We start from the raw sequence: 24,687 nt of genomic DNA, 5'->3' as shown, positions 1-24,687 counted from the left end.
GAGCTTCTAAACAGCCCAGTTTGGGCAAATTCATGGTGGAGGGAGCCTCTAACCAGCCCAGTTTGGACCAATTAATGGTGGAGGGAGCCGCTAAACAGCCCAGTTTGGGCAAATTCATGGTGGAGGGAGCCTCTAAACAGCCCAGTTTGGACCAATTCATGGTGGAGGGAGCCTCTAAAAAACCCAGTTTGGACCAATTCATGGTGGAGGGAGCCTCTAAACAGCCCAGTTTGGGCAAATTCATGGTGGAGGGAGCCTCTAACCAGCCCAGTTTGGACCAATTAATGGTGGAGGGAGCCTCTAAACAGCCAAGTTTTGGGAAATTCATGGTGGAGGGAGCCTCTAACCAGCCCAGTTTGGACCAATTAATGGTGGAGGGAGCCTCTAAACAGCCCAGTTTGGACCAATTCATGGTGGAGGGAGCCTCTAAACAGCCCAGTTTGGGCAAATTCATGGTGGAGGGAGCCTCTAAAAAACCCAGTTTGGACCAATTCATGGTGGAGGGAGCCTCTAACCAGCCCAGTTTGGGCAAATTCATGGTGGAGGGAGCCTCTAAACAGCCCAGTTTGGGCAAATTCATGGTGGAGGGAGCCTCTAACCAGCCCAGTTTGGACCAATTAATGGTGGAGGGAGCCGCTAAACAGCCCAGTTTGGGCAAATTCATGGTGGAGGGAGCCTCTAAACAGCCCAGTTTGGACCAATTCATGGTGGAGGGAGCCTCTAAAAAACCCAGTTTGGACCAATTCATGGTGGAGGGAGCCTCTAAACAGCCCAGTTTGGGCAAATTCATGGTGGAGGGAGCCTCTAACCAGCCCAGTTTGGACCAATTAATGGTGGAGGGAGCCTCTAAACAGCCCAGTTTGGACCAATTCATGGTGGAGGGAGCCTCTAAACAGCCCAGTTTGGGCAAATTCATGGTGGAGGGAGCCTCTAAACAGCCCAGTTTGGACCAATTCATGGTGGAGGGAGCCTCTAAACAGCCCAGTTTGGGCAAATTCATGGTGGAGGGAGCCTCTAAAAAACCCAGTTTGGACCAATTCATGGTGGAGGGAGCCTCTAACCAGCCCAGTTTGGACCAATTAATGGTGGAGGGAGCCTCTAAACAGCCAAGTTTGGACCAATTCATGGTGGAGGGAGCCTCTAAAACCCCCAGTTTGGACCAATTCATGGTGGAGGGAGCCTCTAGCCAGCCCAGTTTGGGCAAATTCATGGTGGAGGGAGCCTCTAACCAGCCCAGTTTGGACCAATTAATGGTGGAGGGAGCCGCTAAACAGCCCAGTTTGGACCAATTCATGGTGGAGGGAGCCTCTAAAAAACCCAGTTTGGACCAATTCATGGTGGAGGGAGCCTCTAACCAGCCCAGTTTGGGCAAATTCATGGTGGAGGGAGCCTCTAAACAGCCCAGTTTGGGCAAATTCATGGTGGAGGGAGCCTCTAACCAGCCCAGTTTGGACCAATTAATGGTGGAGGGAGCCGCTAAACAGCCCAGTTTGGACCAATTCATGGTGGAGGGAGCCTCTAAAAAACCCAGTTTGGACCAATTCATGGTGGAGGGAGCCTCTAACCAGCCCAGTTTGGGCAAATTCATGGTGGAGGGAGCCTCTAACCAGCAGAGTTGTGGGAAAGCAGGGTGGAGGGAGCCTCTAACCAGCAGAGTTGGTGGAAATCAGGGTGGAGGGAGCCTCTAACCAGCAGAGTTGGGGGAAATCATGTTGGAGGGAGCCTAGTATTAGCAGAATTGTGCAACGCTTATGGTGGATGAGTATGAGGATGCGGAGGAATTGGAGAGGTTGAGTACAGACATGGAGTTTCATGTTGGGGTGCTTTACACAGGTGGGCACAAAAATGAAGGCTCTATCCAGTGGTGGTTCATTTTTATCAAAGTGAGCCGGTCGGCACTCTCAGCTGACAGACGGGTGCGCTTGTCAGTGATGATGCCACCGGCTGCACTGAACACCCTCTCAGATAGGACGCTGGCGGCAGGACAGGACAGCACCTCCAAGGCATATAGGGCAAGTTCAAGCCACAGGTCCAACTTCGACACCCAATACGTGTAGGGCGCAGAGGGGTCGGAGAGGACAGGGCTGTGGTCGGAAAGGTATTCCCGCAACATGCGCCTATACTTCTCACGCCTGGTGACACTAGGACCCTCCGTGGCGGCACTTTGGCGAGGGGGTGCCATCAAGGTGTCCCAGACCTTAGACAGTGTGCCCCTCGTTTGTGTGGACCGGTGAGAACTTGGTTGCCTACTGGAGGAACTGCCCTCCCTGCCGCCAACGTCACATGCTGGAAACATCTCCATCATATTCTGCACCAATTGCCTGTGGCAAGCATTGATGCGATTGGCCCTCCCCTCTACCGGAATAAAAGACGAGATGTTGTTTTTATACCGGGGGTCAAGGATAGCAAAGATCCAGTACTGGTTGTCCTCCATGATTTTGACAATACGCTTGTCGGTTGTAAAGCACCCCAACATGAACTCAGCCATGTCTGCCACAGTGTTAGTTGGCATGACTCCTCTGGCCCCACCGGAAAGTTCAATCTCCATTTCCTCCTCATCCTCCATGTCTACCCATCCGCGCTGCAACAATGGGACGATTCGAAGTTGCCCGGAAGCCTCCTGTATCACCATCACATCATCGGACAACTCTTCTTCCTCCTCCTCCTCCTCCTCCTCCTCCATTAAACGCAGTGAAGCGGACAGATGTGTGGACCTACTCTCCAGCTGTGACGGATCGGATGCTATCCCTAACTCCTCTGTGTGATCTGAGTTATCCCTGATGTCAATCAGGGATTCTCTCAGAACACACAAGAGCGGGATTGTAAGGCTCACCATCGCATCCTCAGAGCTCACCCTCCTTGTGGACTCCTCAAAGACCCGTAGGATGTCACAAAGGTCTCTCATCCATGGCCACTCATGGATGTGAAACTGAGGCAGCTGACTTTGTGGCACCCTAGGGTTTTGTAGCTGGTATTCCATCAAAGGTCTCTGCTGCTCAACCACTCTATTCAACATCTGAAACGTTGAGTTCCAGCGTGTGGGGACGTCGCACAAAAGCCGGTGTTGTGGCACATGCAGGCGTTGCTGGAGAGATTTTAAGCTAGCAGCGGCTACTGTCGACTTGCGAAAGTGGGCGCACATGCGCCGCACTTTCACCAGTAGCTCTGGAACATTGGGGTAGCTCTTTAGGAAACGTTGCACCACTAGGTTGAAGACGTGGGCCAGGCATGGAACATGTTGGAGTCCGGCAAGCTCCAGAGCTGCTACCAGGTTCCGGCCGTTATCACAAACGACCATGCCTGGGCCCAGGTGCAGCGGCTCAAACCATATTGCCGTCTCATCGAGGAGGGCATCCCTCACCTCGGAGGCAGTGTGCTGTCTGTCCCCCAAGCTGATCAGCTTCAGCACAGCCTGCTGACGTCTACCAACGCCAGTGCTGCAACGTTTCCAACTCGTAGCTGGGGTCAATCTAACAGCGGAGGAGGAGGCGGTGGCGGAGGAGGAGGCGGTGGCGGAGGAGGAGGCGGTAGAGGAGGAGGAGGAGGGGGGTGTTCTTCTCGTGTCCCTGCCAGGAATGTTAGGCGGGGAGACGAGGTACACCGGGCCAGTTTGGGAAGCAGTCCCAGCCTCAACTACATTCACCCAGTGTGCCGTCAGTGAAATGTAGCGTCCCTGTCCGCATGCACTTGTCCACGCGTCGGTGGTCAAGTGGACCTTTGTGCAAAGCGCGGAACTAAGGGCCCGCCTGATGTTGAGTGACACGTGCTGGTGCAAGGCGGGGACGGCACACCGGGAGAAGTAGTGACGGCTAGGGACGGCATAGCGAGGTGCCGCAGTTGCCATCAGGTCCAGGAAGGCGGGAGTTTCAACAAGCCGGAACGCCAACATCTCCTGGGCCAGCAGTTTAGCGATGTTGGCGTTCAAGGCTTGCGCGTGTGGGTGGTTAGCAGTGTATTTCTGCCGCCGCTCCAATGTCTGAGAGATGGTGGGTTGTTGTAAAGAAACGCCTGATGGTGCCTTTGATGGTGCAGGAGAAGGAGATAAGACAGGACCAGGGGAGGATGAGGTAGAAGTCAACAAAGTGGCGGAGGCAGATGAAGTGGTGTCCTGGCTCGTCCTCTGGAGTGCATCGCCAGCACAGTCAGCAGTGGCAGTGGCAGAGGCAGAGGCAGTGGCAGAGGCAGTGGCAGTGGCGTGAACGGCAGGCGGCCTTTGTCCTGCCGTTGCTGCCTGCCACTGATTCCAGTGCTTGGATTCCAAATGACGGCGCATTGAAGTGGTGGACAGGTTGCTCTTCTCAGAGCCCCTAATCAATTTCGAGAGGCAAATTGTGTAGACAACACTATATCTGTCCTCGGTGCATTCCTTGAAAAAACTCCACACCTTCGAGAAACGTGCCCTCGAGGTGGGAGTTTTTCGGGGCTGGGTACGAACTGGAACATCTTGGGAGATTCCGGGTGTGGCCTGGCTTCGCCTAAGCTGCTGACCTCTGCCTCTGCCTCTAGCTACCCTTTTTGGTGCTGCACCTGCCTCAACATCCACACTACTTTCCCCGCTTGACATCCCCCCTGTCCAGGTCGGGTCAGTGTCCTCATCATCCACCACTTCCTCTTCCAACTCCTGTCTCATCTCCTCCTCCCGCACAATGCGCCAGTCAACTGGATGCCCTGACGGCAACTGCGTCACATCATCGTCGATGAGGGTGGGTTGCTGGTCATCCACCACCAAATCGAACGGAGATGGAGGAGACTCTAGTGTTTGAGCATCTGGACACAGATGCTCCTCTGTTAGGTTCGTGGAATCGTGACGTGGAGAGGCAGGTTGAGGGACAATGAAAGGAGCGGAGAACAGCTCTGGGGAGCAGGGACAGTTTGGGTTATTGTTCTGTAAAGCTTCGGAATTTTGGGAGGAAGGAAGACAAGACTGTTGGGTAATAGGAGGAGAGGAGGCAGAGTCTGACTGGCTGCTGGACAATGTGCTGTAAGCACATTGCAAGACCTGTTCCTGGTTCTCGGGCCTACTAAGGTTTGTACCCTGCAGTTTAGTTAATGTGGCAAGCAACCCTGGCACTGTGGAGTGGCGCAATGCTTGCTGCCCCACAGGAGTAGGCACGGGACGCCCTGTGGCTTCACTGCTACCTTGCTCCCCAGAACCATTCCCCCGACCTCGCCCACGGCCTCGTCCACGTCCCTTTCCGGGAGCCTTGCGCATTTTGAATTCCTAGTTAGAAATTGGCACTGTATACCAGTAGTAAAAATTGTGGGTGCACGTAACCCCAATATATTCTTTGAATTACCAGTCAGAAACTGGCACTATATGGCAGTAGCAAGAAATGAGGGTATTTGTATTCCCAATATATTCTTTGAATTCCCAGTCAGACAATGGCACTGTATACCAGTAGTAAAAATTGTGGGTGCACGTAACCACAATATATTCTTTGAATTACCAGTCAGAAACTGGCACTATATGGCAGTAGCAAGAAATGAGGGTATTTGTATTCCCAATATATTCTTTGAATTCCCAGTCAGACAATGGCACTGTATACCAGTAGTAAAAATTGTGGGTGCACGTAACCACAATATATTCTTTGAATTACCAGTCAGAAACTGGCACTATATGGCAGTAGCAAGAAATGAGGGTATTTATAACCCCAATATATTCTTTGAATTCCCAGTCAGACAATGGCACTGTATACCAGTAGTAAAAATTGTGGGTGCACGTAACCCCAATATATTCTTTGAATTACCAGTCAGAAACTGGCACTATATGGCAGCAGCAAGAAATGAGGGTATTTGTATTCCCAATATATTCTTTGAATTCCCAGTCAGACAATGGCACTGTATACCAGTAGTAAAAATTGTGGGTGCACGTAACCCCAATATATTCTTTGAATTCCCAGTCAGACACTGGCACTATATGGCAGTAGCAAGAAATGAGGGTATTTGTATTCCCAATATATTCTTTGAATTCCCAGTCAGACAATGGCACTGTATACCAGTAGTAAAAATTGTGGGTGCACGTAACCCCAATATATTCTTTGAATTCCCAGTCAGACACTGGCACTATATGGCAGTAGCAAGAAATGAGGGTATTTATAACCCCAATATATTCTTTGAATTCCCAGTCAGACAATGGCACTGTATACCAGTAGTAAAAATTGTGGGTGCACGTAACCCCAATATATTCTTTGAATTACCAGTCAGAAACTGGCACTATATGGCAGTAGCAAGAAATGAGGGTATTTGTATTCCCAATATATTCTTTGAATTCCCAGTCAGACAATGGCACTGTATACCAGTAGTAAAAATTGTGGGTGCACGTAACCCCAATATATTCTTTGAATTCCCAGTCAGACACTGGCACTATATGGCAGTAGCAAGAAATGAGGGTATTTATAACCCCAATATATTCTTTGAATTCCCAGTCAGACACTGGCACTATATGGCAGTAGCAAGAAATGAGGGTATTTGTATTCCCAATATATTCTTTGAATTCCCAGTCAGACAATGGCACTGTATACCAGTAGTAAAAATTGTGGGTGCACGTAACCCCAATATATTCTTTGAATTACCAGTCAGACACTGGCACTATATGGCAGTAGCAAGAAATGAGGGTATTTGTATTCCCAATATATTCTTTGAATTCCCAGTCAGACAATGGCACTGTATACCAGTAGTAAAAATTGTGGGTGCACGTAACCCCAATATATTCTTTGAATTCCCAGTCAGACACTGGCACTATATGGCAGTAGCAAGAAATGAGGGTATTTGTATTCCCAATATATTCTTTGAATTCCCAGTCAGACAATGGCACTGTATACCAGTAGTAAAAATTGTGGGTGCACGTAACCCCAATATATTCTTTGAATTACCAGTCAGAAACTGGCACTATATGGCAGTAGCAAGAAATGAGGGTATTTATAACCCCAATATATTCTTTGAATTCCCAGTCAGACAATGGCACTGTATACCAGTAGTAAAAATTGTGGGTGCACGTAACCCCAATATATTCTTTGAATTCCCAGTCAGACACTGGCACTATATGGCAGTAGCAAGAAATGAGGGTATTTGTATTCCCAATATACTCTTTGAATTCCCAGTCAGACAATGGCACTGTATACCAGTAGTAAAAATTGTGGGTGCACGTAACCCCAATATATTCTTTGAATTACCAGTCAGAAACTGGCACTATATGGCAGTAGCAAGAAATGAGGGTATTTGTATTCCCAATATATTCTTTGAATTCCCAGTCAGACAATGGCACTGTATACCAGTAGTAAAAATTGTGGGTGCACGTAACCCCAATATATTCTTTGAATTCCCAGTCAGACACTGGCACTATATGGCAGTAGCAAGAAATGAGGGTATTTGTATTCCCAATATATTCTTTGAATTCCCAGTCAGACAATGGCACTGTATACCAGTAGTAAAAATTGTGGGTGCACGTAACCCCAATATATTCTTTGAATTACCAGTCAGACACTGGCACTATATGGCAGTAGCAAGAAATGAGGGTATTTATAACCCCAATATATTCTTTGAATTCCCAGTCAGACAATGGCACTGTATACCAGTAGTAAAAATTGTGGGTGCACGTAACCCCAATATATTCTTTGAATTACCAGTCAGAAACTGGCACTATATGGCAGTAGCAAGAAATGAGGGTATTTGTATTCCCAATATATTCTTTGAATTCCCAGTCAGACAATGGCACTGTATACCAGTAGTAAAAATTGTGGGTGCACGTAACCCCAATATATTCTTTGAATTCCCAGTCAGACACTGGCACTATATGGCAGTAGCAAGAAATGAGGGTATTTGTATTCCCAATATATTCTTTGAATTCCCAGTCAGACAATGGCACTGTATACCAGTAGTAAAAATTGTGGGTGCACGTAACCCCAATATATTCTTTGAATTCCCAGTCAGACACTGGCACTATATGGCAGTAGCAAGAAATGAGGGTATTTGAATTCCCAATATATTCTTTGAATTCCCAGTCAGACAATGGCACTGTATACCAGTAGTAAAAATTGTGGGTGCACGTAACCCCAATATATTCTTTGAATTACCAGTCAGAAACTGGCACTATATGGCAGTAGCAAGAAATGAGGGTATTTATAACCCCAATATATTCTTTGAATTCCCAGTCAGACAATGGCACTGTATACCAGTAGTAAAAATTGTGGGTGCACGTAACCCCAATATATTCTTTGAATTCCCAGTCAGACACTGGCACTATATGGCAGTAGCAAGAAATGAGGGTATTTGTATTCCCAATATACTCTTTGAATTCCCAGTCAGACAATGGCACTGTATACCAGTAGTAAAAATTGTGGGTGCACGTAACCCCAATATATTCTTTGAATTACCAGTCAGAAACTGGCACTATATGGCAGTAGCAAGAAATGAGGGTATTTGTATTCCCAATATATTCTTTGAATTCCCAGTCAGACAATGGCACTGTATACCAGTAGTAAAAATTGTGGGTGCACGTAACCCCAATATATTCTTTGAATTCCCAGTCAGACACTGGCACTATATGGCAGTAGCAAGAAATGAGGGTATTTGTATTCCCAATATATTCTTTGAATTCCCAGTCAGACAATGGCACTGTATACCAGTAGTAAAAATTGTGGGTGCACGTAACCCCAATATATTCTTTGAATTCCCAGTCAGACACTGGCACTATATGGCAGTAGCAAGAAATGAGGGTATTTATAACCCCAATATATTCTTTGAATTCCCAGTCAGACAATGGCACTGTATACCAGTAGTAAAAATTGTGGGTGCACGTAACCCCAATATATTCTTTGAATTCCCAGTCAGACACTGGCACTATATGGCAGTAGCAAGAAATGAGGGTATTTGTATTCCCAATATATTCTTTGAATTCCCAGTCAGACAATGGCACTGTATACCAGTAGTAAAAATTGTGGGTGCACGTAACCCCAATATATTCTTTGAATTCCCAGTCAGACACTGGCACTATATGGCAGTAGCAAGAAATGAGGGTATTTGTATTCCCAATATATTCTTTGAATTCCCAGTCAGACAATGGCACTGTATACCAGTAGTAAAAATTGTGGGTGTATATAGCCCCAATTCTATTGCTAGGGGACTTGCAGGGTATTTCTGGGGTGAAGGTGGGGGGGCACACCGTTGGAACGGGTATCGGGGTATATATCGGGTATACGGGAATACACTAACAGTGTATTCCATTCAGGATCCTGGGAAAGCTGGGTTGCGGCGATTGAGCCCGTCAGTGCCACGTTACACTGACAAGCTTCTCCCTGGAATTTAGCTCTTACAAGAGCTGTTGTGGTTGTCTTCTCCTTCCTATCCTAGCCTGTCCCTGCCTACCCAGAATCTAAGCCCTAGCTAGCTGGACGGAAACCTCCGTCCTCGGTGAATTGCAAGCTCAGAATGACGCGAACCTGGGCGGCGCTGTTCTTTTAAATTAGAGGTCACATGTTTTCGGCAGCCAATGGGTTTTGCCTACTTTTCTCAACGTCACCGGTGTCGTAGTTCCTGTCCCACCTACCCTGCGCTGTTATTGGAGCAAAAAAGGCGCCAGGGAAGGTGGGAGGGGAATCGAGTAATGGCGCACTTTACCACGCGGTGTTCGATTCGATTCAAACATGCCGAACAGCCTAATATCTGATCGAACATGAGTTCAATAGAACACTGTTCGCTCATCTCTAATAGCGGTTATTACATTTTGCTTCCATTGACTTGAACGTGACTGAACTGAAAATAGGCCATATAGTGCAAGAAAATGATTTACTGGCCTGAGAAGAGGAGATGACACTTGTCCCAGGACCATGGCCTCTTCCAAGAGTCAACTGGTGGGGATGCGAAATGTTGGATCTCCACTGATCTAATACCAATAATCTCTACTAAGTAAAGTTCATGCCCATCATACAGATGTAGCAGATGTTTGTTGTGATAAGATATTGCACTGCAGCAAGTTATCCAATAGCAGAAGTTTGGGTTATCTCTGCTACATCTGTAGTTCTGTGAAAACCCCTTCATTGGTCTATCCAAGCACATACTGTCAACGTGTTATTATTCCAAAACCCTTTTAAAACTTTTTTTTAGAACAGTACACTTGAAAGCTAAATTGTATAATGTAGGTCTTCATGATGTTCGTACAGCGAAACCTCACCAAAAGCCCACCTCTTTGAGAAGGCCACTACTTAACCAGACAAGATTTTGTATGATGGATTTTCATACTCAACATATATCATGTATACTAGCTATCTTCTTTAAGAAGTCCACCTCATCCATTTTTGGGTGGTCATCTCTGAATGGTTTCCCTGTACAATCCTAAAAAAGCAAACTTACACTAGGTTCACACTGGCGTTTGGGTTTCAGTTTGCAGGACTTTTCTATCTGCAGTTTTCAAGTGGATTCAGGGATGGACTTCCCGACCGGAGAATGATGCTAGGTTCACACCTGCGTTCAGGTCTCCGTTCTGTGGTTTCCATCTTCTGCATGCAAGAAGACGGAAACCACAGACCGGGACCGGCCATGAGCGGCGGTGAGCGTTTTATGCTCTCCGCCGCGAAACTGTTTTTTTTTTTAAACCAGACACAGAGTACCACATGTCCAACTCTGTGTCCGGATTAAAAAAAACGGTTTCGCGGCGGAGAGCATAAAACGCTCACCGCCGCTCACGGCCGTACAGCTTTCTCACCCATTCAAATGAATGGGTATGAAAGAGTCCTGCAGGTTTCCGTCTCCTGCTCTGTTTTGTGCAGGAAACGGAAACCTGCAGAACGGAGACCGGGTACAGATGTGAACGAGCCCTGAGAACTATTGTGAATCTAGCCTGAGAATCATCACATCAAGTTGACTAAAAAGGAAAATATTATTTCCAAAGTTTCCCAGTCCTCCTGATGATTGGTGAATGTCATTTCATTGGTGAAGACATCTCATAAGAACAAACCCCTAGAATACTGATCCTTCCTTTAAAAAGTTAGATTTGCTCCAGCAGTTTCCTTATTCATTCTGTATGCATGTTATAGTATTTCTGCAGGTTATATATAAAAAGTAAACACTTACATTTTGCAAAGTAAGATCACTAATGTTCGTAGATATTGCTCGTAGCCAGTCCGCACTGTCATGCGCTGAGTTGAACTGGAGAGTCCCAGAGCTAACTCCATCTTGGGCCAGAAGTTCAAATGAATTTGGTCTATTACAAAAAGAAGAAATTTACGATTATTTATTGGTTTAAGTATCGTTTTATATAGTATTAGATCGTATGCATTGTATGGTAAGATTTCATAGTAACATGTCATGAGCCTCAATGTGAAAATAAAAGAAGAAAAAGCCTTCACAAGGTGAAGAGCTTCATACCGAACATTAAGACTAGAGATGAGCGAACACTAAAATGTTCGAGGTTTGAAATTCGATTTGAACAGCCGCTCACTGTTCGTGTGTTCGAATGGGTTTCGAACCCCATTATAGTCTATGGGGAACATAAACTCGTTAAGGGGGAAACCCAAATTCGTGTCTGGAGGGTCACCAAGTCCACTATGACACCCCAGGAAATGATACCAACACCCTGGAATGACACTGGGACAGCAGGGGAAGCATGTCTGGGGGCATAAAAGTCACTTTATTTAATGGAAATCCCTGTCAGTTTGCGATTTTCGCAAGCTAACTTTTCCCCATAGAAATGCATTGGCCAGTGCTGATTGGCCAGAGTACGGAACTCGACCAATCAGCGCTGGCTCTGCTGGAGGAGGCGGAGTCTAAGATCGCTCCACACCAGTCTCCATTCAGGTCCGACCTTAGACTCCGCCTCCTCCGGCAGAGCCAGCGCTGATTGGCCGAAGGCTGGCCAATGCATTCCTATGCGAATGCAGAGACTTAGCAGTGCTGAGTCAGTTTTGCTCAACTACACATCTGATGCACACTCGACACTGCTACATCAGATGTAGCAATCTGATGTAGCAGAGCCGAGGGTGCACTAGAACCCCTGTGCAAACTCAGTTCACGCTAATAGAATGCATTGGCCAGCGCTGATTGGCCAATGCATTCTATTAGCCCGATGAAGTAGAGCTGAATGTGTGTGCTAAGCACACACATTCAGCACTGCTTCATCACGCCAATACAATGCATTAGCCAGTGCTGATTGGCCAGAGTACGGAATTTGGCCAATCAGCGCTGGCTCTGCTGGAGGAGGCGGAGTCTAAGATCGCTCCACACCAGTCTCCATTCAGGTCCGACCTTAGACTCCGCCTCCTCCAGCAGAGCCAGCGCTGATTGGCCGAATTCCGTACTATGGCCAATCAGCACTGGCTAATGCATTGTATTGGCGTGATGAAGCAGTGCTGAATGTGTGTGCTTAGCACACACATTCAGCTCTACTTCATCGGGCTAATAGAATGCATTGGGCAATCAGCGCTGGCCAATGCATTCTATTAGCTTGATGAAGCAGAGTGTGCACAAGGGTTCAAGCGCACCCTCGGCTCTGATGTAGCAGAGCCGAGGGTGCGCTTGAACCCTTGTGCAGCCTCGGCTCTGCTACATCAGAGCCGAGGGTGCGCTTGAACCCTTGTGCACACTCTGCTTCATCAAGCTAATAGAATGCATTGGCCAGCACTGATTGGCCAGAGTACGGAATTCGGCCAATCAGCGCTGGCCAATGCATCCCTATGGGAAAAAGTTTATCTCACAAAAATCACAATTACACACCCGATAGAGCCCCAAAAAGTTATTTTTAATAACATTCCCCCCTAAATAAAGGTTATCCCTAGCTATCCCTGCCTGTACAGCTATCCCTGTCTCATAGTCACAAAGTTCACATTCTCATATGACCCGGATTTGAAATCCACTATTCGTCTAAAATGGAGGTCACCTGATTTCGGCAGCCAATGACTTTTTCCAATTTTTTTCAATGCCCCCGGTGTCGTAGTTCCTGTCCCACCTCCCCTGCGCTGTTATTGGTGCAAAAAAGGCGCCAGGGAAGGTGGGAGGGGAATCGAATTTTGGCGCACTTTACCACGCGGTGTTCGATTCGATTCGAACATGGCGAACACCCTGATATCCGATCGAACATGTGTTCGATAGAACACTGTTCGCTCATCTCTAATTAAGACGCAATGAAGACCTCTCAGTTCCTGTAACATGTTTGTTTTAGTAAATATTTGCATTCCCCATGAAATAACAATTTTAGAGCATTATTTCTTAGAAATATACAATGCACAGGTCCTCCACCTATAAATGTATGAATAGACAGATAACAGGGTGTTCTCGGTTATATCAGGACTTTATCAATGGAGGTGTTCCCTACAGTCTGGCACTACAGTGGACAGTGCCAGAGAATACAGTATTAATCAGCACAATTGTATGTCAATTGCTTAATCACACATTTATTAATAGTAAGGCAAGCCACAGTGAAATCTCCGTCTAAATGTGCATTTTTTTTCCCTATCAGTAGGTCTTTGTAGAATGGGAGGAAACCCACACAAACACAGGGAGAACATACAAACTCCTTGCAGATGTTGTTCCTGGCAGGATTCGAACCCAGGACTCCAGTGCTGCAAGGCTGCAGTGCTAACCACTGAGCCACCATGTTACTCCTTTTGCACAATTGGTGTTTTATGGTCTTAATGTGTCGAACATAGGAATACAAGCACATTCGTAAAATTTACTTGCAAAGTCACAATTTGCAACACAACCAAAATTGTTGTGTCTTAGTCTTTTCAATTTTTTAATTTTTGAAAAACAATGTATGGAAAGATGTTTCCCTCCAAACTTCAGCTGTGTCCATCCTTAAATTAGCTTGAATTTGGATAAGGACTCCAAATGATGGGTGGCAGCTAGAGATGAGTGAGTACTATTCGAAACTCCAGTTTCGGCTAGCACACACCCATAGGAATGAATGGACGACAGGCAACGGGCGCCAACAAAGTCCGTGCCAGCCGCTTCCATTCATTCCTATGGGTGCGTGCTATTCGAAATGGCCGTTTCAAATAGTACCTGCTCATCTCTAGTGGCAGCACATAGGCATACATAGGACATCACTTGGTGATACAATATCACTAAACTGTATTGGTTTGAGGTTCTACTTTGTGACATACGTATCTGAACATGTAAAATAATAAAGAAGAGAGGTAAAGTAAGACACATTTGTAAGACTACATAAAAGCAGGGGCGTAACTTGAGGGGGTGCAGTTGTACCAGGGCCCAGAAGCCTTAGGGGGCCCATAAGCATTGGCAACAGTATTGAGATTTGCAGCTTCCAACTGGCCCATAAGCTAAGGAGACCCACAGATTATCTGAACCACACTAAACTAAACGCTTTAGCACCGGTAACCATCACTATCAAGAATTCACTATAGGGATGAGGTAGAGGCCCCAGACAAAAGCTTACACCAGGAGGGGCCACACGGTGGCTCAGTGGTTATCCTTGCAGCGCTAGAGTCCTGATGTTCAAATCCCGCCAAGGGCAAAAAACCATCTGCAAGGAATTTGTATGTCCTCCCCGTGTATGCATGGATTTCCATCAAATATTACAAAGACATACTGATAGGGAAAAATGTACATTGTGAGATCTACACCGGGGCCCACAAGACTTTAGTTATGCCACTTCATAAAAGTGTACATGTATGGGTATTTGAGAAAATGTAACAAACGACACATGGACCCATACAATTCGATGAAAAAGTTGCAAAAATTTGGAATCCATATGAAATACATAAAATAAAATAGAATTTTCCAGCAAAATACTAAAGCAAAGGAAAAGTCAACAGGACTAAAAATAATAGCAATAGTAAAACCTGACACAAGCAAAGTGATAGTCATTTGAAAAAGATGAGGCAGATGGTATAGCATAATATGTGTAGTATGGAAATATTATATTATGTAAAAATAGACCTGTATCTGAGGAAAAACCTATTTAACTCTTTCCAAACTATGTCTTAGAAGTATAAGTGCAACAGAAAAGGCTAGAATTGTTCTGCTGTGTTCTGTTACACAATAATGAAGGATATACGCTGTAAATATTTGATGTAAGGATAGACAATTTAAAGATGACCTCAGAATAGCATATGAAAGTCACAGGGGGATGGAGATTTTACAATGACCTTGCGCTATGAGCCAGGGTGGAGAGCTACTAACAAAGCCCATGTGTCGTTCTGGTGAACCTGGCGTGCGTTATATGTTTAGCCATTCACTTGAATAAATACACCTGTAATAAGTTCTACTGCCGAAAACGATTAACTACTCGGTCAAAAATGTCTTGACCTTATACTAGCACACTCTACATTTCTTTGCCATACAGTGCTTGAGATACTTACTGTAGGAGGACTCAAAGACCTTTGAAAGATGAATTTGTATTCTCCTGGTGAGTTCAACGAAGGACAGACAGAACTCCCTGGGGAAGCTCCTATATCATCATAGTTATTCAGAGTGTTCTTTAAATAAAATGCGAGGATGGCAGCGCTTTTCCTGCTTGCCTGCCAAAGATACTTGTTCATGAACTTAATAATGGTTCCTATTTGTAACTGATTCTCATTGAATACCAGAATAGCAAGGTTAGAATGCAACTAAGAATGTAAATGGGAAATCAACTTTCACCCAGAACGGAGATTTAATCACCCATTACCCCTTCTCTTAATGGGAATGTATTGCTTCTGAAATGTGATAGAGTGTGTGGGCCATGCAACTAATGATGGAGCATATGGGTCAACCATGTGACCAGTTGTGGAGTGTGTGGGCCAACCATGTAAGTTTGTAGGCAATTCATGTAACCAGTTTACTGGGAGTTTTCCCAATGAAAAAAGGTGAAATGGCAAACTAGCCTAAGGTCCCACAACCTGAATACTACTGAGGCCATACAATTTTCATTGAGAAAAGGGTATTACAATGAGCCTGGCCTACATAACTGTGTAGCTAGGGCAGCATAACAGAGGCACTGTCTCCCTGTTTACATCTTGGGAGACAGATTTGCATATTCTTCCCATGTTCCCTTGCAGTGGAGCAACTATGGCTGTATAAGTCTCCACACACTTGAGAAGGTGGTCTCTCCCTAAGGATGGACGTTATCCCCATAATCTGGTCTTTCATCCTCTCACTTCTACCAAATCAATTCTCTCTAGGCTGCGCTGATGAAGTCCAGACAGACAGAAACGGTGCCGTCCATAGCTGAGAAATTGATTTGGTTATAACCCCGCATTATGCAGTAAAGACTTCTGGGAAAGTTGGGCATGATGTTCAGGGTGCTTCCCATAGAAGGCAGCATAACAGAGGTACTGTCTCCCTGTTTACATCTTGGGAGACAGATTTGCATATTCTTCCCATGTAGCTAGTTTATTACACTTTATCCTGGTGACAGACTACCTTTAAATTGTGCAACACACACAAAAACAATCGCCAATAAAATTTATTTGGGGTAGTGTTTTTTAATGACTCAGGTTCACAATGGAAATTAATTTTACTATATTGGACAGGGAATAAAGTAATTTCATTCTTATTGTTATCAAGCACAAAGGCTATATTAGTACGACAAAGCTTTCCAATATGGAGTATTAGGACACATGGATATCATCAAAAGGGTTCCAAAATCCAATTTTATAAGCCAGAATGTAGAATAAATGGAGAGGTGTAATTCTCTTTATTATAGCGACCCCGACAGATGTGAATCCTCAGAGGTGTAAATTTTTATATCAAACTGGAATTATTCAGACAGGATTTACATGCCTAATGGGATTATTACGGTGAAAAAATGAAAGTTATATGTAATAATACAAACCTTAACTTTACTGTTGAGGCCTTGAATCTTGACATTCGAGCCAGTAGTAAAGGAATTGAAAGTTCGTCTATCCATCTCTTTTCATATTTGGGTTCTTGAATTGTGGGTGAGGAAGGGGAGGAGGGAGCCTAAAGGAGGAGATTTAATAAATCAATATAGAACGGGAAAAAAAAATCATATAAGTTAATGAAACATAATTCTGAATCGCAGAGGAGTAACAATAGCCACATAGAATTTCCCAATGATAAGTGAATCTGTATGTTGGGGCCCAGTTGGTAAGGGTCCCACTACCACCCAAAAAACAACTATTAATTCATCGTTCTTTATCTTTTATATTGCCTCAATATTTCCCAACATGTGTCATGTGATACTCAGCTTTCTAAAAAATCCAAAAAACAATTCAATTGTATGATATGTTGTCACAAGATGTCTACACTACTTTTGTCTATCCCAAAGGTTATGATACAACTTACCGCCTATCATTGACTTTTATTAGAATGTTCTGCTCATCTATTTGCATATTGTGCCATGGCATGATACACTATTTACTTAGTATGCTGTTCTAATAGTAAATGTACAATTCCTATATCTGTAAGAGTGATGCTATATGCTAAACCACTGGAACAGAACGGTATTTGGGTGACAATGACTCGGTGATATTGTATGTAAAGGTTTAAAAGCAAAGGCTAAATGCAGAAAATAAGAGTAAAATTAAGCGTAAGTGATAGAAAATTAAGGCAAAGGTTGAAGAGTGTTATAGATCATGATATGTTAGAGATGAATTCAGTCACCTGCGTCTGTAGGCTAGACTCCGAAAGAGTAACGCTGTGTGCGGAGAATGAAAGGTCACGCACATCATCGACTTCATAGCTAATATAAAATTGCTTGTGAGAACTACGCTTCAAATGTATTAATAAAATGGATTTAATTAAAGATGTAATCTTCCATGAGAGCTGGAAATACAGTAAATTCTAGTGCATTATAGAGATGTATACGTATAAGATACTTTACATCTTTGAACTATAGACTTGTCTGCATAATTACATACAATATACATGTCAAGGGCATTTCTCTGTTCTATAAAACATTTACTTTTAATGAATTATTCATTTTATTATGCTAGGTTTACACGATTTTGGGGACCCAAAAAACATAAAGCCAATCTGCTTAAAAATGGGTTACCCACGGAATGTGGGACGGAATCCCCGAATGTTAAACAAGTGCAGATGTGAATCCAGCCTAAGGCTCGTTTACTGTTTGGGGGGGGGGGGGGGGGTTCTGTAACCCCATTGTAAGGGATTTGCCAGTCGTGCAATTCCTCAGTGCTGCTGCTGGAACAATGGAAGAAGGGGAAGACAATGAGCCCTAAACTCGACCCAGCCCCTGTCCCTACCTACTTGCCTGAACTGTCCTAGGCGACAGATGACAACTGGGTGGCCAAACCCTTCATAGATATAGGTGATGATACCAAATGCAGACAAGACAAACCTCACAGAAGAGTCAGCAAGACAAGGGTCAAAGCCAGAGAGACAAAGCAGAACAAAATCGTAATCCAAAGAGTAGTCACAAGAGAAGCCAAAGGTCAGAGGTCAGTAATAAAATAGAAAGAGCAAGAAGGAAGCTAGTGAGGATAAAGTCACAGGACAGAGTCACAACAGCCAGAAAACCTGTGTGGGCTGATGAGCTGCATATAGGAAGCCCAAGACCTGTCCTAGGTTTGATTGATAGACAGTCTGTCAATCACACAGGCGGGACTAAGATTAACTATTGGATGGACAGAGGGAACCAATGTGCAGGAGATGGGTGATGTGAAAATTCAAATTAAAGAGGAGAGGAAATAGGACAGTGTCCACACAGAGCAACAAAAAACTCTAACCAAAGAATCAAGCTGAACACACCTCCTGCCCTGCAGCGTGCAAGCAGAAGGTGGCCCAGAGACCCGAACAGGCAGATTCATTACACCAATATTTCTCGAAAAAGGCAGAGAGTAAAGTCCTGCACATGTTTGGGGCAGAAACTGTTTGGGAAACTTGGCAGACCCTTTTAAAGGATTTTTTCGTTTTCTTACACTAGGTTCACATTAGCGCTCAGTTCCTGTTCTTTGGGTCCGCTTGGGGACCTGAAAAACGGAAACCCCTTTTTAAGCGGATTGTATTTTCCCTTGATATGTATATTTTATGTAATTACGCAAACATTTTATGGTCAGTAAACTGGCAGACCCCATTATAGTCTATGGGATCTGTGGGTTTCCGTGGGTAGCTGCTTTTTAAGCGGATTGGGTTTCCGGTTTTTGGGTCCCCAAGCAGACTCAAAATATGAAAACCTGAACGCAGAAGTGAACCTAGTGTAACTTTGTTATTTTTTTTGTAATTACCTCTGAAAAGCAAATATACATATATTATTTTTTTTTTTCACGATAACGATTAATATGGGTAAATTTAGCAAGCTCCGTCCCACACATTATCTGAGAACGTTTCTTCGTCCTCACTTTCCAGCTGCCTTTTCTAAGTACTTTGTATAACAAATATGAAATATTATTCTTAGTAAAACATTTATTACTTACTGTGTTGGAAGTATTTCCATTCAGATGTAAGCCACTATCAAAAAGAGGAGATGACGTCCCACTGCTGTGATCACTGGGAGGGTCAGGAGAACCTAACAATGGGTACAAAAAGAGAAAATAGCACATAAAAATAGAAAATAATACTTAATAATAAAACCAATTTGCTGACGATTTTAATGTTAACACATCTTGTTTAAATGGAAAAATTTATAATTATCCCATAGGCAGACCATGTAACTACTATGTGACCTGTGGTGAAGAAATGCTCCTTTCTTGCTCCGTAATACACTCATATAAAATACGCCTGTAGCCATCACTAGGGGGACTTTTAAAATGATTGTGTTCCATACTAACTGTATAAGTCTATGTTCATTCAACGCTCCTTGTGTTTGGGGTCCCCAAGCAGACCCAAAGAATGGAAAGCCAATCGCTATTGGGAACCGATCATAAGATTGTTGCATTTAAAAAATTGGCATGACATGGGTGGCATGGTTGTTGTTGATAAAAAAAAGTGAAACTCATCAATCACAAGTCCCATATTTGGGTAGCCTTGGTTTTTGGACTGGCCTGGTTGGAATTGCTGAGGCTCATGTGATTGTTGCAGCCACTGACCTCAGGGGTCATATATGTGATACCAATAATGTCACTGGTGATGTCACCGGTGCTACACATGTGACCACTGAGGATGCACTGCTTGAACAGGGGATATAGGGGTGAGTATCACTGCTTTTTCTATTTTATACCACCCTTGACCACCCATTTATCCTGGTAAACCCCTTTAAGGCCGGGTTCACATGATGTCTTTTGGCACGTAATGTGCCACGTAGACACTGTGGGAGCTTTTGTGGGCCGTATATGCTCCCATTGTTTTCAATGGGAGCCAGTACTGTATACGCGGTGCTATTTTGCAGCCGTGATTTTGCAGCGGCCACAAAATAGTGCCGTGTATACGGTACCGGCTCCCATTGAAAACAATGGGAGCGTATACGGTCCGCAAAAGCTCCTGCGGCGTCTACGTGCCACATTACATGTCAAATTACATCGTGTGAACCTGGCCTAAGGACTGCAGTTTTCCCAAAAACAAAAGCTTGTAATGCACACCACAGCCGCGGCTGGCCATACATAGACACATACAGGATTCAATATCCCAAAATAGTATTTTCTTGAAAAGCAAACTATAGAATTATATACATACTGTATCTGTACATGTCTGGCCAAGAAGAAAGCTACGGGAGGACACATCCAAACTCTTTCCTTGAACGACCCCAATATTCCTTTTCTTGAGTAGTGTACAAATTAGAAATCTACTGTAATTCCAAGTTATAAAAATGTAATCATATGACTTCTAATGATGAAATAAAAACTAGCTATGTGCATCAGTATAAAAAATGACTCCCGCTGTGACAGAAAGACGAGATCCAGTCAAAGGAAGATGAAGAAACCTAACATAAGAAGTAAATATCAAAGTCTTCCATTTTAGTCTACGTGTCCGAGTTGATATAACAGTGTGACAAATCTTTGCCTCTCAATTACCAATAAAAAAAAAACTCGTGCAAGTTTTTGAAGTTTTCTTACCTAGTGGGAGCTTTAGAAATGAAGGTGCTTCCTTGAAATAGTAAACAGTAATGGTGACTTCATCTCCAGCGTTCCTCAGTAAATGAACCTGGTGTGAATCCAACAAACATGAAAGAAAAGTGAAGTCCCACAGACTGAAATATAGTTCATTCCATGGTCGGAAATATTTTCAACGGAAGTTTGGAATGTGTTGGCGCAGCATGTGAATACGGTATGTAGCATTAAAAGAGAGTAGCACAAAATAAAGCTAAAAGAGAAATCAATAGAGAAGTAATGAATAGAGAATTACACACCGGTGGACTAGGAGAAATATTGGTGTATACGAGCTATAAGACTTGTCAATGGAATTCTAGATGAAATAACAATTCTTTAGCACATTAAGGTAGAACTTTGTATTGGGACATTCCTGGTTATTCCTTCTGGAAATGTAGGAATGAATTTAACATCCAAGGAAGATATGGAAATAATAAGCAATATAATAATCCTATATATTATTAGAAAACTTCTATATTAATGGAAACCAAAGTATATACCCCTACATATATGTCCCTAAGCAGACAAAAATAAAACAAACTGTATAAAGGTCATCAAGTTTATTAATATATTATTAATAAGATCAAAAATAAGGCTCCATTCACATGGTGGAAAAGGAAGAGGAAATCTCTCTTCCTTAACCACGGTGGCTTTTTCGCACGGCATCACGTTGCGGCATTCCACTCCTGACTAGGCCTGGATGAATGGGCCTAATCAGGAGGGAGTCTCGAGCCGCGGACGCCGCAGCTGACTCGGCCACGGAATCCACCTCGAAGATCGGTTATGTCGCTTTTTTTCTGCTAGCTGAAAAAAATCATCGCTAGTGGAAAAAAAAGCTGTGAGTGACACCCATTGAAATGAATGCTAGGACAGTTCTAGATTTTTGGAAACAATCCCAAGAAATGTCCTGGACTGAAGAAGGGTATGGGTAACCTAAAAGACCCCATGTAAAAGTAAGTAATTCCTCTGGACAGCACAAGGGCCAATTTGTAGATATTTCAGAGATAAAACCTAAGCATTTCTATTTTACCAATGTAAATATTGGTAACTATGCCCATATACTGATCCTATGTCACTACAAAGCTTAATACTGTCAGCACTGATTGAATAGTGTCAAGATTTGTAGGGGTACAGCCCATTAACAAAGCCGAAAATTCCAATATTACAAATGTAATATGTAAAATTTAATGTCCTCACGCCGACATTGACAAACCCTTCTATATGTGTGGTTCATGATGACCCTATAAAATACATTTTAATTAGATTTTTTTTAAATGGGCTATTAGTCATATAGCGAAGTTGGAGACACAAGATACTCCCCTTCCCAGCACATGGAAACATACTTCATTCTCTATAGGGTTCTTTTCACTTCTGCAGTGCGTAGTGAGTTGTTTCTCAATAGAAACTCTGACTGCAGCAGCTCTCTGACACCTCCTCCCAATCCTGCAGCAGCTCTCTGACACCTCCTCCCTATCCTGCAGCAGCTCTCGGACATCTCCTCCCTATCCTGCAGCAGCTCTCTGACACCTCCTCCCTATCCTGCAGCAGCTCTCGGACACCTCCTCCCTATCCTGCAGCAGCTCTCGGACATCTCTCCCTATCCTGCAGCAGCTCTCCGACACCTCCTCCCTATCCTGCAGCAGCTCTCCAACACCTCCTCCCTATCCTGCAGCAGCTCTCCGACACCTCCTCCCTATCCTGCAGCAGCTCTCCGACACCTCCTCCCTATCCTGCAGCAGCTCTCAGACACCTCCTCCCTATCCTGCAGCAGCTCTCCGACACCTCCTCCCTATCCTGCAGCAGCTCTCCGACACCTTCTTCCTATCCTACAGCAGCTCTCCGACTCCTCCTCCCTATCCTGCAGCAGCTCTCTGACACCTCCGCCCTATCCTGCAGCAGCTCTCGGACACCTCCTCCCTATCCTGCAGCAGCTCTCCGACACCTCCTCCCTATCCTGCAGCAGCTCTCGGACACCTCATCACTATCCTGCAGTAGCTCTCCAACATCTCCTCCTTATCCTGCAGCAGCTCTCCGCCTCCTCCTCCCTATCCTGCAGCAGCTCTCCGACACCTCATCACTATCCTGCAGCAGCTCTCCGACACCTTCTTCTTATCCTACAGCAGCTCTCTGACTCCTCCTCCCTATCCTGCAGCAGCTCTCTGACACCTCCTCCCTATCCTGCAGCAGCTCTCGGACACCTCCTCCCTATCCTGCAGCAGCTCTCCGACACCTCCTCCCTATCCTGCAGCAGCTCTCGGACACCTCCTCCCTATCCTGCAGCAGCTCTCCGACACCTCCTCCCTATCCTGCAGCAGCTCTCTGACACCTCCTCCCTATCCTGCAGCAGCTCTCGGACACCTCCTCCCTATCCTGCAGCAGCTCTCCGACACCTCCTCCCTATCCTGCAGCAGCTCTCGGACACCTCATCACTATCCTGCAGTAGCTCTCCAACATCTCCTCCTTATCCTGCAGCAGCTCTCCGCCTCCTCCTCCCTATCCTGCAGCAGCTCTCCGACACCTCATCACTATCCTGCAGCAGCTCTCCGACACCTTCTTCTTATCCTACAGCAGCTCTCTGACTCCTCCTCCCTATCCTGCAGCAGCTCTCTGACACCTCCTCCCTATCCTGCAGCAGCTCTCGGACACCTCCTCCCTATCCTGCAGCAGCTCTCGGACACCTCCTCCCTATCCTGCAGCAGCTCTCGGACACCTCCTCCCTATCCTGCAGCAGCTCTCGGACACCTCATCACTATCCTGCTGTAGCTCTCTGACACCTCCTCCCTATCCTGCAGCAGCTCTCGGACACCTCCTCCCTATCCTGCAGCAGCTCTCCGACACCTTCTTCCTATCCTACAGCAGCTCTCCGACTCCTCCTCCCTATCCTGCAGCAGCTCTCTGACACCTCCTCCCTATCCTGCAGCAGCTCTCTGACTCCTCCTCCCTATCCTGCAGCAGCTCTCCGACACCTCCTCCCTATCCTGCAGCAGCTCTCGGACACCTCATCACTATCCTGCAGTAGCTCTCCAACATCTCCTCCTTATCCTGCAGCAGCTCTCTGACTCCTCCTCCCTATCCTGCAGCAGCTCTCCGACACCTCATCACTATCCTGCAGCAGCTCTTGGACACCTCATCACTATCTTGCAGTAGCTCTCCAACATCTCCTCCTTATCCTGCAGCAGCTCTCCGACACCTCATCACTATCCTGCAGCAGCTCTTGGACACCTCATCACTATCCTGCAGCAGCTCTCAGACTCCTCCTCCCTATCCTGCAGCAGCTCTCCGACTCCTCCTCCCTATCCTGCAGCAGCTGTCCAACATCTCCTCCCTATCCTGCAGCAGCTCTCCGACACCTCCTCCCTATCCTGCAGCAGCTCTCCGACACCTCCTCCCTATCCTGCAGCAGATCTCTGACACCTCCTCCCTATCCTGCAGCAGCTCTCTGACTCCTCCTCCCTATCCTGCAGCAGATCTCCGACTCCTCCTCCCTATCCTGCAGCAGCTCTCTGACTCCTCCTCCCTATCCTGCAGCAGCTCTCCGACACCTCCTCCCTATCCTGCAGCAGCTCTCCGACACCTCCTCCCTATCCTACAGCAGCTCTCCGACACCTCCTCCCTATCCTGCAGCAGCTCTCCAACACCTCCTCCCTATCCTACAGCAGCTCTCGGACACCTCCTCCCTATCCTACAGCAGCTGTCCAACATCTCCTCCCTATCCTGCAGCAGCTCTCCGACACCTCCTCCCTATCCTGCA

At 45.4% G+C, this 24,687-nt stretch overlaps 1 protein-coding gene across 1 annotated transcript in view; it reads right to left on the bottom strand.

Moving 5' to 3' along the window:
* SNTG2 (syntrophin gamma 2) overlaps positions 1-24,687 on the bottom strand; it is a 410,686-nt gene that overhangs the window by 123,986 nt on the left and 262,013 nt on the right. The window contains exons 7-10 of the mRNA XM_075269112.1: positions 20,904-20,991; positions 19,329-19,420; positions 16,766-16,893; positions 11,068-11,197 (exon numbers count right to left, since the gene is read on the bottom strand). Coding sequence (XP_075125213.1) covers positions 11,068-11,197; positions 16,766-16,893; positions 19,329-19,420; positions 20,904-20,991 — 438 coding nt within the window. The remainder of the gene's footprint in view (positions 1-11,067; positions 11,198-16,765; positions 16,894-19,328; positions 19,421-20,903; positions 20,992-24,687) is intronic.

The sequence above is a fragment of the Leptodactylus fuscus genome, chromosome 3 (assembly GCF_031893055.1).
Source record: "Leptodactylus fuscus isolate aLepFus1 chromosome 3, aLepFus1.hap2, whole genome shotgun sequence".
NCBI lineage: Eukaryota > Metazoa > Chordata > Amphibia > Anura > Leptodactylidae > Leptodactylus > Leptodactylus fuscus.
This window is presented reverse-complemented; position numbering and strand designations above follow the sequence as displayed.